The sequence below is a fragment of the Nicrophorus vespilloides genome, unplaced genomic scaffold (genome assembly GCF_001412225.1).
Source record: "Nicrophorus vespilloides isolate i.1.1-1 unplaced genomic scaffold, Nicve_v1.0, whole genome shotgun sequence".
NCBI classification, from domain to species: domain Eukaryota; kingdom Metazoa; phylum Arthropoda; class Insecta; order Coleoptera; family Silphidae; genus Nicrophorus; species Nicrophorus vespilloides.
In genome coordinates, this window is record NW_017095584.1 from 60,834 (window position 1) to 81,521 (window position 20,688).

Here is a 20,688-nt window from a genome sequence, read left to right on the forward strand (position 1 = left end):
GAGTCTTCTGTCTAGATGCATGTCTAGATATTTGACTTTTGTTGCTTTGGGCAGATCTTGTCCATTAAGTCTTACAATTGCGCAGGTACACATGCATTTCGATAACTGTTATTCTCCATTTTTTAAACCATTCTTGTAGCTTATCTAAATATTCCTGTAGATATTCGGATTTTACTACTGGATTCTCATCTGATGCCAAGAATGCTGTGTCATCAGCAAATGTTGCAATCGTAGTATTGTTAGGTTTAAAAATATCTGCCGGGTAAATGAAATGAAATTATATTTATCAACAAAAATCATCGAAACTACTTTTTTACGAATTAAAATAAACTTCCAAATATTTCAAACTGAATTAATAATTACATTACATCTGAATTCAATTCTTTTTTTTTTGAACTTAGGTTGACTGCTCTTTGGCCTATTGTTAATTATTTCTTGTTATTGTTTATTAAATACACAATATTGTGGAATTATTCATTAGTATGATTGTAATTACCAAATTGTTAATTAGAGAAATATCTAATCCTATAAGAATTATAATGTTCTTATAGGATTGTAATTAAATAGTAATATAAATATTTTTTCTCTCGGTATTATTTGTAGCTAAAATAATCATTACATTATTATTAGTAAATTGGAACGACTGTTGCTTTCATAACGTTTAGTGGTTTCGACTGAACAATAATTTCGATTTCATTTTTGCACGTCTGCGGTTTGCTTTTGGGCGATAATTAAGCAACGCAGATAATGGTCAAGAGTTTTCGCCGAGAGGTACAAAAAAAAAAATGTAATTTATTTAAATACATTCATTAAGACCAGAGACCTAAGGAGTGAAAGAGATGAAGAGAAAAAAAAAACAGTTTGTAGTAAATTATGTCTACATCGTGACTCGCAAAAATTACTTTCACTTCACGAATATAGAAATTAAAAAATTTAGGTGTAATTTCGTAGATTGAAGATGCAAGAAAAAATCTTTGATTAATGTTTTTTTTTTTTGATTGTCGAATTAAAAGTATTGAATTCGAATCGGTGTGTATTTATGAGAGTAAATATTTGCAATGCCATTAAAAGTAAAACCTGATCATGTGATTGCGAAAGTTCGCTGCGATTGGCAAACGAAATCAATATGGGTGGTCACGTGGGTAATGAGAAGGAAAGAAGAGGAAAATAATAGAGGAAGAAAGAAGAACGTCCTTGCCGGCACATTTAACCCACCTAAAGTGTGTCAATTGTCACTCGAATGTGTTGATAGGATCGGTGCAATTCGCACATTTTGATGTCGAATTTAGATTGTCATCAAAAACGAGACGAATGAAGAATTCGAAGCACGTTTGCAAAATTATTATAAATGCATTTTTTAGTTTACTTCGAAAAGCAATCTCGCAGCCTTATTTAGCGTTGTCAAGGAAGCCTAGATTGTAGTGCACGCTGCAAGGGAGAGTATTGATTGTCATTTTAATCACTCCTAAGACGCCATTTTGCAGATCCTTTATCGCCCTGAAAGGCTCGGCTCTCTTTCGCTCGACGATATGTGCTGTCCGAGATCCATAAACACATATTTCAACCGAAATTCTAAAGATTCCCAAAGATGAAACTAGGAGCAGGAAGTTGAAGAAGAAAAGGGCTATCTTGATATATTTATATATATATATTATATATAAAGGGACAGACAAAAGTCATGATGTTCAAAACTCGACGATAAATAATTTGGTATCTGCGTAGTTCAGCTTTAAAGCTCTGGGAATTATTATGCAATAAACGTGTTTGTGTGCAGTAATGCTGCGGAGCGTCGCGACGCTTCTGAAGCGTCCCGCGTGGCGCCAGCATCGTTCACATGGCAACGGCATGCTTCATCCGTGGCGTCGAGGACCCGTCTCTCCACTTCTGCATTCTTTCATCCCCTATTCCTTTTATTTTATTTTCCACATCTTCATATAGAAACCTCTCTCTCTTTCTCTCACATACTCTTTGCCCTTCTTCCTGTGATGCCATCGGGGAGAGTGCGTCTTCTGTGACGCCAGCCGCATCGATGTGGACCACTGGAAGGAAGCTGGGCTTTGGAATCCACGCTATGCGAAATTAAAATTTATATGCGAATCGCATTTATTATTGCGTTCGCGAATTTCATTTACGTAACGAGATGCCTCCCATATCACAGCACAAAGTGATTCGAATATTTTCAGGGAATACAAATTATATGAACATATAAATCTGTATATTAATTCTTCATCCACAACTTGCGTAGCAACTACTCGTTGATAGTTATTGTTTATCCGATAACAGTTAATGCGTACCAACATAAAAAAAAAGTTATGTCACTATATTTATTTACGAGTTTTATGTCTCATATTTAAAAAATAGTGAGGATGCATCTTTTAAAATTATGTGCTGTATTTTTCAATTCATTCTTGAATCTTATTCCAAATAATTTAAAATAATGATAATAAAGAATCGAACAAAATTGTTAAATATTGCTAAAATTTCAATTAACAAATAAGAATGAACAGTGCGTGTTTAATAAAACAATTTGAATGAACATTGTATATATATATATATTGCATTGCACTGCTTCTCATGCACACCGTAATGCATTTAGAAGTTTACAAAGCGAATTATATGCTAACGAAGCTTTGTATCATTACGTATTGAAATTTCATCACGCATCGCACATATTAATTCCTTAAAAAGGAAATCGCCTTTGCTCATTCGGCGGTTTCTTTCAGTCGCAATTATGAAATAACACCTTCAACAACGTTTTATTTTCTTTTTGCTACCGGAATATCAATCTCAACTAGCTGAAGTTTGTCGCGTGAGGGGTTGTTAGATTTGGTTATTTTTTAGAACCGAAATGGCGAATACTACTCTATACCGAATAACGGACGTGAATCTCCCGAAGCCATTCATGTCAACTACATAATAATAATAACATTTCTCCCAAAGCTGTAGTTACGTTCGACTTAATAATTTGGCTCTTTGGTAGACGCTGGCAGCCTGACAAATTATTTAACGCTGCGCTCAAAATAATGGTAAAACTTTGTTCAAGTTACAGTCCTTAGATTGTAAACCAAAGTTAAATGATACTTTACAATTCTATGTTAATTTGCTTTTGTTGCTTCTTTAATTGTAATTTCTTAATAATAACTACTTTATATATGATTTAATTTGTTTAACATTGTTTAACTTAAATTACAAAGTCCATTTTTTATTTGTTTCTTTTGAAAAGCATTGGGGGGGAGGCGGTTGTTGTCGATGCGTGAAAGCACTTTATCAAAAACGGCTTGACGCTATTTTGCATGGGTAATTAGTCGTGAATAATGCGGGCGTAATTACGAAAATAAATATAATACACGGCTTGCGTAACGCGCTTTCAGTCCTCGCGAGATGCGATGCAACGAACGAAACCGCCCACCGCGATTCATCATCATCTTCATCGAACGTTTGTTTCGTTCCCGTTTTGTTCATCTTTTCCTTCGCAAAAAATAATAAGACGCATTCTCTGTGCCTCCGCGGCGCTGTTTTTCCTCGCTGTTCGACTTCTGTGTTCCTTTGGTAGGCCTCTTTCGAAAAGACGTTTCCTTCGGATCCTCCGAAACCCATTGTCCATTGTCTTCGAGAAGGTTGAGAAATTTTTGCTAGAGTCCAAAGACAATGAGAAATCAACGAGTGGCGACGGCAGAGGGCGCGCTGCATATCACGTCGATCGGGTGGGGAGAGTGAAGCCGGGAAAATGATCAGATTGAATACCAAAGCCATTCTTGCCCAATCGGAATTATATGAGCCGGAAAAACGACGCCCGATTGTTTTTCTCTTCTCTTTGCAATATGCAAATGCGAGCGTTATATAATAACCTGTGCCGCGCAGTCCGCTCTATTATTATTATTAATAGCGAAGCATTAACTATTTCTTTTTGTCTTCGCTTTGACAAATAGTTGTAAAAAGACTATATTAACAAAATGACATATAACTTTCTAAGCGGATTATTTCATAATTGAAAACGTTCAAAATTATCTGCTTAATGCATTCGTGCATTATATTATATAAGATTTCTTCAATTTATCTATATGGTCAAGCCAGGCCTCTTGTGAGCCCCCTCTGAGCTTATTTAGTCTTCGAATAGACCGCTTTGATCAGTGGTCGATCAACTGGGGTAAATTACCCCCAAATAAATAAGTTAATTATTGCGGTTAATGAATACGTTCAGCAATTATAAAAAATATATTAGAATTCACCACTTTGCTAATCATTATCCTACCTCTGTTGTAGATGGAAAACTAATATGAAATTAAGTTTCTAAACGATTTTTTTGGAAATCTAAGTTTGGACTAAGTTTTAAAAAAAAAATTGAAATAATCAATTTAATCTCTTAATATTGAGATTTTCTAAAAATATAATTATATTTTTGGAGTTGACAAAGAAAAAACAGCACCTTGAGATGAATCTAATTGAATAGCCAAATTTAAATATAGATGGCGTAATTACTAATGTTTCGAAAATATACATATCAAAGGTGGATTATTAAGATCTGTTGTATGATGCATGTGCGCGCTTAGTATACGTCCATTTAATTGATATAAGCGATTCGTTCACTTCACCGTATTTTTCAATTTCCCGCGCTTTATTTTCGTTTCATCCGGATACAATTTATCGTAAAAACAGAAACGCACTAGATAATTTAAATATTGAATTTTGTAACAATGAAATCATTTTACAAACAAAACGGATTGTAAAATATAAAGTGAATGTGATTCTTTTTGCTAATATATATTTAAGTTATAAGTAAATAATAAATAATGTTTTACACTTTAAAGTAACGGAAAAAGTTAGAAAAGGTCAACTTTCAGTGGTGTGTTGTGACATCAGTAATTCATGTTTACATCATGTTTCAACAGAAACTTTGAACCGAAAGCATTAAGCCAATGATAAATTATGGATTATTCTGATAAAGGAGTCATGTATGCATAGCAAAGTGAAATTAAAAAAGCTATGGAAAACCGAAGAAATAATTCGCATGAAGAATGAAAGGTGCAAGCAAGAGGAGTAAAAAAAAGAGAAGAAGCACGCGAGTTGCACGGAGTTTTGAAGAGATGCTCCAAAGATGTCGGGAGACAAAAGGGGCTTAAAGAAATAAATAATGAACATCTTGGCTGGAGCGTAATAAAAAAAATATCTCCTGACAAATAAGCAAGGCTGCAGAGAGTAGGCAAATATAAAAAAAAAATGAACGAAGAAAATTGCGAAAGTGTCCTTTTTCACCCTCTCTCGACGTTGTTTGTTCTGCGTTCATGTGTGACACGAGCAAGAAGAGGGCAACACGCGTTGGTGGTAAGAGTGTGATGATGAAGATGTTTGGCTCGTTGCATTTTGAAAATAGACATTTTCGAATGTTTACACCTCGCGCAAACGAATTCAGTCCAATCCTGTCGTATAATTAATTGCCGTTCAGATAAATAAAGCGGCGATTATTTTCCACACAACACACGAATCACCGTAACAGATTTATAATTGAATGCGTAACTTTGCGCTGCTGCTGCTGCTGCGAGATAACATCTCGCTCGAAATGATTTCCATTTCGAATTCATAATTTATAATTTATTGCCTCCGGTCTCGTAAACATTCCCAAAATGAACACAATGCGACCAGAATTTAGTTTGTTATAGATTTACAGCATGTCCAGTTCGTGATTAATCCACACATGTATCCACTTCAGTTTTTCTTCCGTATAGTTTCAAGAGTTTTTCAATAATCTCTTTTTCACTTTGTAATTGATACAGAATAATTACGTTAAAATTTTAAATGATCTGCAATATTTACAGATAATAGATTAAAGGAATTTATTCTGTATTTTTTTTTTATCTATTTAATACATTTTGATTTCCATGTAGAGTAAATAATGGACATATTTAATCAACTAGATTCAACAAATAATTGCAGATTAGAAATATTATAAAATTTTTGATATTTTAAATCTTTGAATGTAACATTTGTCGGTTTTTTTAAAGGAAATTTATGTTATTTTACAACTAACATTTGGCGTTTGAACCTATACTTAAAGAATAACAATATCATTGTATAATAAATTATTAAATAGAAGACGACTGTTCATAAATATCTAAAGACGTGAATTTGGGGACGCAAAGAGAAGAAAATTTGCTCTTAAGATGATTAAACCCAGCTTTCTAGCTAGCAAGTTTTTTCTAATTCTGTAAATTTTGTATATGCAATAGATCCGTGTGAGCAATAGAACATAAGTTGTAAAATTCAATTTTCTCTATTTCTTTGCGGTACACTTGGTTCTCTTTTTATGCGGTTCCACAGGAAAACGCATAAAAAAAACTCACAAAAAAGGACTAGACACTCGTATAAAAATAAAGGATACGTTCCATAATTTTTTAAAACCGCATAAAACTAAATCAATGAGTTACAATATACCGAAAATCGCATAAAACAGGGTTTATTAAATTTCAGAAAAATAATAAATTAGTCTTACTATATTCGTTCTTTCTGAAATGTTTATTCATAATTTTATAAAAACGTTAACAATCATAGACAAGTTTATTAAATTTCAGAAAAATATAATCTTAACATATTCCTTATAAATTTATATGGAAAAATTTTACAAAAAAAAAAATACAGAATTTTTTTTATGAAAGTTAATATTTCTTCGCATTTTTTTCTTTAGAATTATATGAGTTATATGAGAGTGTTTGGCATAATTTGCGAACAGGTTCGAAATCACTTTCATCACTAGAAGAGATAGTCAGCATATCAGATCTATGTCCTGAAGATAATGATTCTTCACAAGTAAAATTAGTCTCAACTTCGCATCTTGATTTTTTCCCTTTGACAATATAATCAGTGATAAAACTTTGCTTTGTACAATTCCTGATATCCAGAAATGCAATTCTGAAGCTCGCGTTGAACCTTCAATGCACGTTCAGAATTATCATCTTTTTCGATGAAATGATTTGCCAATTTGTGTCAAAACGTGTCAAAATGGCCTAAAATAGTTATTTAAAAAATGCTTCTTGAAGTAAAAACCCCATAAAAAGAAGACCGAGTGTAATTAAAAAACCGGTTTTGTGGAAAACCGGTGTTTTAAAAATTCTGTTTTTGTATAAACCTTACTTGAATGTAGTATAATTATTTGAAATCTTTAATCATCTAGAACAGGCAACATTTTTTGAAGAGCCATTTTTAAGATTATTTCTATGAAACAAATATTTGTAGAGTCGTATGAAGTGATAAATAATGTGGTTACACTGATAGAACAAATAGATTATTTTATAAAGAAAACAGAAATAATATGTGACTCTTGACAAAATAAAATGTTTACTTTGTAGACATAATTGTTATAATACAGCTATGTAGAATTGTTGGAATATAGACACAACATTTATTGCTAAAATTAATTTGAGAGCCTTTCGGATTTTGAAGTCCCAGGCATAAATATGAAGTGTGGGCCCCAATGTGTCCCCAAAAATGTATGCGTGGGCGACATCAAAAGTTTCACCAATTCAAATCTTCATAGATAAAAACCAAAGATGATCAGAGTAAATTCCGATTTTGGGGCCATAACTAGCACTGTGGGTCCCAAGTATTCTCCCGATTGATTGATTGACTATTATAATCAATATTACTATTAATTTAGATTTGTAAACATTAATTAACATGATACAAATATAATTAAAAAAAAAAGAAACAAATAAATGTACAGTGGAACCTCGCTTAATCCGTTCCAAAATTTCCAGATTTTTACTCATATACTGAAACAAGTTTTCCCATATAAACCAATATAAATTCCGTTAATTCGTTCCTTGTCGGAGAAAACAAGTATAACTTGGTTTTGATTTTTCTTGATTTTACTTTTCACATAATATGTGCACAATCCGGGACTTCTTCTCATCGTCACTCGTTATGTGAAACGTCGCTCGTTAAGCGAAATGCTCGTTGTGCGAGGTGCTCGTTAAGCGAGGTTTTACTGTATTAAGATTCACATTACGCATGAAAAGTCACGTAACTCTTAATTTATCTATATTCAGAAGTTAAGGATTTTTGAGCTAGAAATGGATTTTGCTGACTGTTTTCTTATAAAACATTTTTATACACGTATTACTTTATAGATTTCGTCTCATTTGTTGCTATGTGATATAATGATAATGTCCGGTTATGGTTGCTCAACAAAACTGCCATTTTCTATACAGATTCCACGTTTAAACACGTACACTCGGTTTGCGATTAGTAAGGACATTCAATTAATCACTAATTAATGGAAATTCTGCTCCATTTTTTTGTTCTGCTGCTACGGCAATTCACCGTCGTCCGATAGTTATGAAACCCATTTTAATACTATTTCAGCGCGCGTTATTCTCGTTCCATTGGATATATAAATGTGTTAATGCTCGCTCGTACTCGGAATAGGTTAAGCGAAAATTAGTTCGATCGGAATGTGCAAATCTTTGGAATTGTCGACTTTAATGGCCGAAATAGCGTAGAAAAAAAAAATGCATAGAGAGAACGAGAAACAAAGAAGAAAAAGTAGCAGAAAATGAAAAGCGAACCGTGTAAGGACCGAAGCCTGCTAATTTGTCTTCGACGAAACGGCGAGGCATGCACGCGCCATTACGCAACGCGCACAGATCCTTTAAGAAAAATATAATTTAAAGGAGTACATAAACAAAGATTTGTTAAGTTCTGATCGTTCTGCGTTGGGCAATCCATTTTTTATTTTTATTTTTATTTTTTCAATACCCGATATAGAAGAGAGATACTCACGCAGAAACGGCGAAAATTACCTAACACGTCTTGCCTTTAAGAGAAGGTGGTATAAGAGAGGAAAAATATGTGGAATGGAATGGAATAGGGGGGGGAGGTAGATACGTCGTTGTGCAATTCGAGGCGATGAAGAAGAATCGAGTCTTACCTGAAACAGAAAGAGAAAGAAACTTATAATAATCACATTTTTTTTTATATAACGCTCATCTATCTATCAAGTAAATACCAACAAACTAACATGCTTCAATTTAGGCAACTTAAATAATAAAGTAAAATAAAAAAATCATTTTATTTTACACAATTTCCTATTTCATTTTTATAACAAATATGGGTTCGCCTCAATCAAACAACTTTAGCAAGTGAAAACTCTTATAAATTTTTTAAGTAAAAATTGAACGTAAATCCTTTACAATTACAATTAAATCATTTGGCATGAAATATTACAACAAATTTTACTTCCAATCATTTCTTAAGAAGTGATAAATCTTAGTTCTTACTAAATTCCTTAATTATCATGCAATTACTTCACTAATAATTAATAAGAATTTAATTGTTTCATGCAAATATTTAATTAAAATGGTGGATGCGCCGGTGCATTGACCAATACTCAATTAGCTCAAAAAGCTTCAAATATCAATATATTTTATTTTATTTATTTATTTGTAATTACTTTACGTGATTTGTTAATAACGGATTACATTTTCATTTAAATAATATTAATTATACCCACACACATTGTTTTCATTTAAATTATAATTGGATTCCTCACGTTTTAATTTCTGCGTATTTCCATTAACATTTATTATCATTATTTTCATATATTTCATGGAGAAACTTATTTGCTTATTATATTATTAATGTATATTGTTTTACGATCTTTTAACGCAATATTTCCTTATAGATAAAAAAAGAAAACTGTTATTTTCTAATAACAAATTTTCTGAAATTTTAATTTCACACTGTTAAATAATTAGGTTTATTAAGACAATAGTTGTAAGATTAATAGCCCTTTGTGTGTGTATTTATTATTATTATTATTAGTTGTAATAACAATAAACAGAATTTATTGCTATAAAGAACTATTGATAGCAGTAGTTATAAGATTATTTGCAATTATTTTCTGAAGAAAATGAAATCTGAAGAAAAAATTTACAGTTGTTTGCATATGTTTTGTATAATGAATCCAGAAGACTTAAATATTATTTATATAATACATATTGCACATTTAGTCCTTTTTTTTTAAATTTTCAATCATTTTCATAATTTTAAATTAATTGATTGATAAACAAATTTCTTCTGTAGTTTATTTGATTTATTTATTTTAACGTTTTTTTTTTTTGTTAATATGAGACAAATCTAGTAATTATTACTTTTTTAGAACAATTTAAATTTCATCAAAAATTCTAACAATTTTATACAAAATTATTTAATGATTATTACAAAACATAAATAAAAAAATTTATTCAGATAATTTTTAATTTTAATCCTTCATTTTCGTTGCTATTGTTACGTTTACTGTTACGTAATTATTGTTATGTTTAATCACAAAATTTTAGTTTATTGGTTAAATATATAGAAACTGCAATACATCACACAGTGCGGTTCTAAAATAATTTATAAAAAATTACTAAATAAAATGATTTTTTTTTAAATGATCGGTTTTAAATTCTTCGATTAGTCCGGTTTCAAACAGTCACGTCTATCTTCAATTTTCAATATTGATGAAGAACTGCTGTTGGTTGTGAGATTTCAAATTCATTGCTAAAGTACTATGATTATGTAATGAAGTAAATACATGTTAATCTTCGTAATATTCATGAAGAATTGTGTTTTGTTTAATGATACAACAAATTTGGCTTGTTCTTCGTCAGTAGAAATTTGAATTTTATATGGTTAAAGGTGAAGGATTTCAGCAGGATATCGGGCGACGGCGGTGGCGCCTCACATCCGCGGATAGCCGAAGCTTCCTGGGACAAGACGCGAGTTGCGCGACCTTTCAAGGCAGTTTATTGACCCGAGTGACGTACGCGGAAGTAAACGTCACTGGCACAACGACTGCGGCGGATGCCAGCGAACCAACCCAACCAACAACACTCACACGCACGCATCCCATACAAGTGTACGTATATATGCCTGTAAGCGTGTGTTTGTGTGTATACGTATATACAAACACCAACACACGTAACCATCAGCAGCAGGAGCAGCGGTAACAGAGGTGGCGGTGCACACGTAACGTGTGTCCGTAACGGAGTGAGACGCGCGACAAAACAACGCGCTCACATGCAGACCGCAACGTTAACACATTAACTCATTAACCGACCTTTTTTTTTTCTGTTCCTCCTTGCTCCTCAACTTCTTCCTCCACCTGATCTACCACCTATTTTATTTTTTTTTTGCTGAATTTATTACTATCCTATGCACATTCTATTGGATTCAATTTATTTACCACGCGACACAACGCAGCGCTTCTGATGGTATTTAAATGCGGAATTATTGGATTTTCTGTAATTGCCGCCGCCGCGGTTCTCGCATTACATATTTATAACGAGGTTTTAATACGGCCGCAGCACGGAAACCCAAACCGACGCCTTTCTGAAAACTTACATGAAACTCGCGAATTTCGTTCTCAGTAATTAGTAAGGAGAAAAAGGTAACATGAAACTAGCAACAACAACAAAATAAAAAGGAAATAAATAATCGGTGAAGGCTTTTTTCTGCTTGAAGCAATTTGAGTAATTTACCTTTGAAACGTGATCAAAGTACATTTATTACTTGACCAAAATGTTGTGGTAATTTCCTACATTCATAACATGGGACATGTCATTAATAAACGAGTTTAGTTAATAAGTTCGAATTCGGACAAATAAGAAGAAAATATTCTTAGTTGTCCCACTGTCTTATTATTTGTAACTTTGTAATTAATCCATTGATATGATAAGAAAAAAGATTGATGATAACAAAACTGAGAGATAAACATTATATGTATTGAATCTACATCTATTATATGGTACTAGTCAATCGAAAAGTTGCAGTGTGTACGTACCTTTATACGCATTTAATGTTATCAATAAATTTGAATAAGAAAACGTTGTGAATTACTTAAAATAAATTAAGTTATTGTTATTTAACTTAGAGAATCCACTGACATAAAATATGAAAAAATATCTTTTATTTCTAAAAAAGGTAATTGTACTAATCAGTATATTCAATATATATTTTCAAATTAGGATTACTTTACGATCAAAATAGTAGTTATTTTAACAAAATAAATTTAGTTAACAAAAATAGTGCATAAAGGAAAGATATAAATGTGTTTGTTTTTGCTGTTTCTATTTATATGTATTTAGTGCCTCGATTAGTCCGGTTTCAAACAACATTGACCGATAATCCGCAATATGAGAGCTATTGTTACTGTATTGTTATTATTACTTTCATTTAATATTACATTTGTGAAATTACTATTATATAATTATTACAACTGGAATGGAAATAAAAAATTCGAAAACCGAAATCAACAACGAATGAAAATGAAAAAAAAAAAAATAGGGTACGGCTGAAAGTAAAAATACCGAAAGCAGTTTATTTGCATGTGTGTTCATAAGCCGCTCAATTTATTCAAATAGTTTGAAGTGAACTTAACGGTAAATCCATTGATAAGCTAAACAACCGGAAACAAAGTGGTCTTACGACGAACATACAATATCCCCGTTATTCGCTGCGGAAATATAGAGGAAAAATACAAATAATGACCTAATGATGCGAGAACAACAAACACGACGTTACGTAAAACATTATCATTTTTTTTCGACGAAACCACCAAAAAGTAATAACAAAAAATATTAACCGTTACTGTGTAATCTTATGACATGAAAAAAATCACTTTTTCTTATGTTTAAATGTGAATCTATTTGAAAGTTTATTTAAAATTAAAAAAAAAAGAAGCTGTTTATCTTTCTATATTCAATATACCTTTAATTATGTATATCAATCTACTCAGTTTTAAATTAAATGAATTTTGAATTTTCGACGAAAACCAATGGCATTAGGACCAAAAAGGAACAACAAAAATATTAACCATTAGTGTTAAGTCTTATATCTTACATTTTTTATCTTATTTAAAGGTGAATCTGTTTCGAAATAAGCTGTTTATCTTTCTATATTAATTAATATATGTATTTAAAGTAAGATATAAATATAAATATTTAGGTTTGTTTTGCTACATATTTAGCTAAACTTAACAATTTTCTGATCAAGATAATCCAACTTGAATAATCTTTGAGCGATCATTACTCCAAAATAATTATTACAATAAAACAATTACTAAGAATTTGGGTTAAAAAGAAAATACAGTTATTTGCTTTGGGAAAATTTTGTTTTATACCTTTATAAACATAACGACAAAACCTCATCGTTTTCATGTATTCGTTTCGGTTTTTTTTTATTTGTTACGAAAGCGAGAGGTGCTCTGCAATTAAAGACCGACTTATAATTTCGGTACTTTAATTGCGTCATTTGCATACACATTACGAAACTATGCAATCATCTTTTCGTTCTCCGAGAAGAAATTTAAAACAAAAAAGAGAACCAGAAGTCAATCTTGATACGTGAAAAGTACAGTAATAATTCGGTCCTTATCCATTAATCAACTTTAAATATGTGATTTGTGAAATAAGATGTTTTTTTTTATATTATTTTGGTTAATTTATATCACTAAATAAACGTGTTGATGGAAAATATCTTTGGAATTCGCCAATTGAAGATAGCTGTGCATGGGAAGTGGGTATAAATGTAATGGGTTTCTTGTAGCTAGTGGTACCGGCGTACGAAAAGGAGGATGAGAAGTGCTGGTGTGAGATGGTCTGACGATGGTAGAGTCTGTCTGCGTGTATGTGCGAGTGGATGAACGGATGGTGAAGACGGAGGGACGGAGGGACGACGGTCGAATGGACGTATAGCGGGACCAACCCATCCCGGCACTAGGTTACCAGCTCGATGGTACTGTTATGTTATGAACAGAAGACCCGTTACTCAGGCCGTGCCTTCCCGCGCCATTTTATACATTCACCGTTACATTCTCGCTCATCTTTCCTCCTTTATTTATACGCTCTCTCCAACGAACAACATCGCACTTAGCTCTATACCTCATCCATTCGTACGATTTCGTCTACATATGCATTTCAATGAACAATATCTAATGTACCATCGCTGAAAGTCCTCAGTCTCCGACTGCTATAAATATCAATTATTATACTACAGCTATATTTATATAACATGACTCATTGATATAATATTTGTTAAAAGGTAAATATATTGAACTCAGATTCATTTCTTCAGAAACATTTAAATCTTTGTCTCTCCTGCAAAATATTATTCAGGCCTTTAACGATTTTTTTAAGTAGCTCAGACAAATTTGATGGCACCCTTTGTTTTGAAATAGAAAAAATCAACAAGATACAAAAATTGATGAAGAGGGAGACCGTATTAATAATAAAGTCGCGGGCCCTAGTTTTTATATTTGAGGGCCCTAAACAGATTTATGACATTCTAGTTTCGCCAAAGCATTTCTTATATTCAACTAAGCTTCAATTTTTATATTAATTTTTATTATTAAGAAAAAAAACATGTTTTAATAGTTGATTCTATAATTTTGTATACAGTAATAATGCTTTGATTGAAGTGGAATGAAAGCAATTTTCAATAAATGAACTAAAACTTTAAAAAAATATTCTTGAAATGAGCAAAGATCTAAGGTTAGCAGACTTTTGTAACGGCTTATTATTTTTTAATTTTATTATGATTTGATTTATTCTTCATATTTATGTATTTATATATATATCCGTTACAATTTAATTAACTTGTGAAATTTACATTTATTTGCTTTTATTTTATCAAATTCCGAAAATTAACTGACTTCCTGATATTAATAATAATAAACAAACTTTGTTTTATAAGAACATAAGAAAGGACTCATTTTTTTTATAAACGAACTCGAATGAAAAAATTGATAATCCAAGTTCAATATTTATAAGCAAATAATTACTTAAATTATTCTGTTAAATAAAATAAGTCTGTCTATTTGTAAAATCTATATTTATTTACCAATTACATTTGATGTATTAATTAAAAATAATTAATTTATTCATTAATTCATTTCCAAGAACAGAACCTGTTTCATTGCGTATCAATCTACCCACATCTAATTGCAAACTAATTTAAGTAATTTGTAAATCGATTTCGGTACACGTATTATCGTTACTCAGGTCAGTATAAATATCTACAAACCGATAGGCAATAACAATAATACCTGTCAAGGCTACTCGATCCAGATGAAGTAATAATTAAAATGCACTTGCTGAGACTACTGGAATTAAATAATAAAAAAAATAATAAGTAATAGTAGAACGTTGCGGAGAATAATATATTAATAATTGCAAAGAGTTCAGTGACTAACGTTGCTGATTATTTATTATAAATATCTATTTATTTCTCTCTCTATCTATTACTACCATAATTTTTAGCCTTGTCAATTATTGGAGTCTGGATTTTATATCATCGGATCATTAATCACTGTGTGGAAAATCGTAAACGAAACGATTAAAAATAATCATCATCATTGCTGCTACATGTTTCTACCATTGCTTACTTTGTTTTTTTCTCTTTCATTATCGGATGCATTTTCTACGTACGTCACAGCGTTGATCGAGAATTGGAATTTTGAATGATTTATTACATGTCATGCCTAATGATTTCATACAAAATTACAACCCATTATCTCGACTCGGAACACGAAATACAATTCTCTGTAAATAATAATCAAAATAGATTTGAATTAATAAAAAAAAAAACTTTAAAATTTTAATTATTTAAGGAAAAATAAATTGATTTTTCTTATTTTATTTATACATTTTTATTGCTTAAATTTGGACTATTTATTATCTGAATTAGTTAATATCTATACGGAATAAATATCTTTTAATATCTAACAATGTTGTTTTTCATATATGGATTGAAAAGTTGTAAGTGATTTCGGCAATTTGTTAGTTATGTTTGTTCCTTTTTGGTCATTTTAATGCAAATTTAATCCAAATTGTTCAATATTATATAGAAAGAATCTTAACTGGTCATCAAGTTTAGATTTTGTATGCTTCATGTATATATAAGGATTTATACAACAACCGACTTTCACAACCGAATTCAAACTATGACATTATTTTTGCGCCACCTTGTTTTACACTTATAAATGATTTTTACTAAGTTCACTATCTATCTTAAGAGTGACTGCTTGAGGCAAGATATTTCGTATAGAATTCAGATTAGTCTTCTTCCATCAACTTATAATCACATAAACAGTGTCTCAAGTAAACTTAATCATTTTTGTTAATATGAGAATATAATATTCAGTTTCTTATATTCGACAACTTATTGTACGTGTACCAACTTAAAATGGATACTGCAGTACTGCAACGCAAAATAATAAAAATTGAAAATTAATAAAACAAAGGAAAAAGTAGCAAAATTGATACAAAATAAATATCTAGCACGTAAATTTTATCGTTCTCGGAACTTCGTGCTATGACAAAGGCAAAAACGACAATGTCGAAATATAAAGGAAAAATGCGAACTTTTATGTTTTGGAATCGATTTATTGATTGAAACGCAAACTTTGAACGTCGCCCAAATATGTATAGAAAACAGCATAAATATTCCACGACACGATTTATGCGACTCCATAGTTACAAAGTCTCTTCAATGTAATCTATGTTTCAATTTGTTTACCTATCTTTTAAATTAAACAAAGTAAATTTTATTGTATGCATGATGATCCAAATATCTGCTAAACTATAGATACATTCCTGTGCTCTTATCCATATTGCTGTAATACGCGTTCCAATTGAAATTAAAACGTTCGAAAAAGCAGTGTTTTCACATTTCATTGATTTACTCAAAAACTATAATAGATAGAATAAATACAATATATGCATATGAAAGCTGAATGTTTGAGGAATACAGCAAGTATAGATACATTCCTGTGCTCTTATCCATATTGCTGTAATACGAGTTCAAAGTTGAGAAATTGAAATTAAAACGTTCGAAAAAGCAGTGTTTTCACATTTCATTGATTTACTCAAAAACTATAATAGATAGAATAAATACAATATATGCATATGAAAGCTGAATGTTTGAGGAATCCAGCAAGTATAGATACATTCCTGTGCTCTTATCCATATTCCTGTAATACGCGTTCAAATTCTTTTGGGGGGTCGCAGAAGTACAAACCCCCTTTTGGGGACAATATACAAATTCGATTTAGCCCAAATATCCTAATCCATCACTGCTTATCACTTGACATTTTTGTTTTTATTTTTCTTGACATTAATTAAATAATAAGAAAAACATCAAGATGAAATTAAATTAACTCCGCTTTAGATATCTGTTCATCAAAAACTAAGAACTACTACAAATAGTACCGACTTCCGGAAAGCCAGTAAAACTGCAAACATCTTGCAGTTATTGTAAGCTCATAAAGTCCTACAACTATAATTTCTAAATACGAATCATCTCGTGCATCCCTCGCGTGCAAATTCCTCCTTTGATGTACATTAAATTAAACATTTCGGTGGGGTAAATACAATCTTTTCTGGCAAACGCAGAAGCGCACTCATCTTATACACGCACGAAAGATTAGCTCGTAAAGTTTAATTTCCTACTTCAAAAAAAAAAAGAAAGAGTCGTTTTAGTTTAATAATAAATTATGAAGAGATTATGTTGCTGGAATTGCATCAACACAGACGCAGTTTGGAGGTGGTTGCATTGCGATGAGCAGCTGAGGAAGAGAGCCTGCAGGGCGTATAAATTAAATTCTGTTTGAAACTGAGTTTCGCAATTATTTAGTTTCAATTACAATAGTTCATACAAATAGAAGTGAACAGTTAGGACATTGTTAGTAAATAGCGCACTTTGCAATTGATGCCACCAGATTTTCTGATTGCTGCCCTATTGGTGTTTCGAATACGCATTTCGTTCCACCAAATATCGAAGTTTGCAATTGATTAAATCTATCTACCACACATGTATTATGTAAACGTTTTGTTGGTGGACTATACAAAACCCATGGAAACTTAAATATTTTGGTTATTGACTTTTATATCATGTGATTTTATTGTATGAATTGTTTTAATTTTTAATATGTAACTTTATTAATCACACACATTTATAGTTTTATTTTATGTTTTTTTTAAGAATCACTGTTTAAGCTTAAAATTCATATACATTTTACTGCAACTATAACATTATATACGTTATATACAAAATGAATGTTAAATTTACTTAGTAAATAATTTAAGTAAATAAACTTTTATGACGGGTCGAAATGAAATTTGCTTAATATAACCGGTCCGTTATAAAGTTAATGGGCTGTTAAACATCCATTTCCGTTGTGCAAACCTTTCATTACGAAAAAAATAAGTATAAACTCAACCATCAATTGTTAAATGTTAACGATAAATCTAAAACCAAAATAATTAACATTATAAAAAAAAAAAAACGTAAATTAAACAATTATTAAAAAAAACAAACATAACTGTTAACGAATAATCTAGAAACATATGTAATTAACACGTCCGTTAATTGTTAATTGTTGAACATCGAAATTGTTGTTTTTTTTTTTGTAAATTTATGATGTTTATGTTTATCTTATATGCGGCTCGGAACTCTGTAATTAGTGGTTCGTTAATTTATTCAAGTGAGAGCTTCGTTGAGAAGGCGAAACTTTTTCAATCAAAAAGTTATGGAAGCAATTCCCAAGTTTTGCTTTGGCTTCGAAATTGCATGGAAACGCTGCCGAAAAAGTGAGGCTGTTGCAGTGTAATCGTGCTAATTAGTTGCAAACACTATAAATAAAAGGAAGCGAAACAAAGCAAAAGTAGCTACAATTAGTATATTTTGTTATTAACAATTTTTTTTTTAATATACTAATGGTGTAATTAAGCCTATTATATAATTAATCAATTAGTAAAATAAATAATACTTATTTGCAACAGATCAATTTGTTTTTATTTTATTATTATGTTATTTTGTTGAGTTTGTATTTTGGTGATTTCTTGCATGTAAATAGTAATTTGATTGAATTAATTATTTAGAAAATAATAAAGTTTGTTTAATTGAGAGCTTTGTTTTGTGCTTAGCTGAAAGCAAATTTCACTATTTAGATGATATCCCGTGACTAATCCGTAACAATTTCCCAACCGCCTTAAAGGGGATATACCCTTTCAGGCAAAGTAAATTTAACGACGAAAACTCTTAGCTACGGATCATTTGATGCAGAAGAGAGGAATTCCAAGCCGGCTCGACCATCCTATTTATAGTGCACCAAGTACAGCGCCGAAAGATAATGGAAAAATTGTAAGGAAACAAATAAAAATAACGACTACGTAACAAAACGAGGCATGCAGGCCGAATACACACAATCATGCTGTAAATAATATCCTGATCATAGAATATTTGCAGTTCTGATTGAAAATTAATAGTAGTAGTAGTAGTAGTAATAATGAAATGTGTCGCTTTCAAAACCAACCTTTACCTGTCATGACGGTATGAGAGGGAGACGCGGGCGGCGGTGGTGGCTGCGCCGTCGTCGTCGGAGTGGCCGCCTCCAAGCGGGTCTCGGGTCCCGACGATCCATCCTCGACCTCCTGGAGGTCCACAGTCACAACCTCCTGTCCAGCCAGCTTAAAGGACTCGAACGACACGCAGCAGTCAGATGGGATTGAAAGAAACGCAACGGTCACCTTCCGAAGAGTCCGATAAGAAGACGAAAACGCGCACAACAGGAAAACAAATAAAGGGCACTTCCGGATTCAGTCTTTTCGGTATTTTGCACGACGACGTCAAAATGCCTTCCGAAATTTTACGAATTACGACGAATACGAACCAAAGACGTGATTTTATTTAAATTTTTATATATATTTAATAATAATTTTAATAATAAGACAATAAAAAAAAGTATTTCTCGATATATTATAATAATATAAATTTTTGTATAAAGTGTGTCGATTATTTAAAAAAATTGTCCTTATATATAAAATTTTGAATAGAAAAAAGGCGATGCGCGTTTGTCTCTTCCGATTACTCTCTTAAACGTAACTATATATATATAATAATTATGTAATTAATGAATTATTGATTTCGCCTGACGCGCAAAGAACGAACCCAAGACGTATGAATTCCCTCTTTCGAATAGTACAATACGCGTTTATTTATTTGTTGGTGTTTTTTTTTTTTTTCCAAGTAGAATCAGTCGATCATCAATAAAATGTTGTTTCATTTGTTTTCTTAATTTGTTTCAGTCGAAATCAGTCTAATACAGTCTTCAAAGTTTAAGATGTTCTCTAATATTTTTTTTTTTTTAATATAGCGATGTAAGATTAATCAATTAATTAATGTTAGATATTGCTTGTAGCTTTCTCTCTCTCTCTTTTTTTTTATCTCTCTCTCTCTATATATATATTTTTTCTCCTCGTCAGTAATTTGTTTTTTTTTTTGTTTTGTTAAATCTATTCTCTTTTCGTGTGATATTTTTTTTTTGTTTATATCCGGAATATAATATAAAGAATTGTATAATATAGTCAAGGCCTCTATAATTTATTTTCTTAATGTAGTGAAATCTCTTTAGAACTAAATCTGCTACCGTGTGTGGTGGTGATTTCTTAAATAATTTGTTTTGTCTTCTTGCTTAAAAGTTAGTTTGAACTACAGGTGGACAGAAATCAAATGAAAATTCCTTAATAATAATAATAATATTAGATATAAATTTCTCTTCAACATTAAATATAAACTATATCGAAACACAATCAACGTACAATATAGTATGAGTATCGAATACACACATTATCATTATAGATCACGGGATTTGCGGAA

At 31.2% G+C, this 20,688-nt stretch overlaps 1 protein-coding gene across 2 annotated transcripts in view; it reads right to left on the reverse strand.

Moving 5' to 3' along the window:
* LOC108557688 (probable nuclear hormone receptor HR3) overlaps positions 1-19,730 on the reverse strand; it is a 72,173-nt gene extending 52,443 nt beyond the window's left edge. Inside the window, exon 1 of one of the 2 annotated variants that reach the window (XM_017914338.1) lies at positions 19,352-19,730. In XM_017914338.1, coding sequence (XP_017769827.1) covers positions 19,352-19,358 — 7 coding nt within the window. In that variant the 5' untranslated portion in view covers positions 19,359-19,730. Of the gene's footprint in view, positions 1-19,345 lie in introns of both variants that reach the window. The other variant, XM_017914331.1, reaches the window with a different exon arrangement.
* Positions 19,731-20,688: the final 958 nt, after the last annotated feature.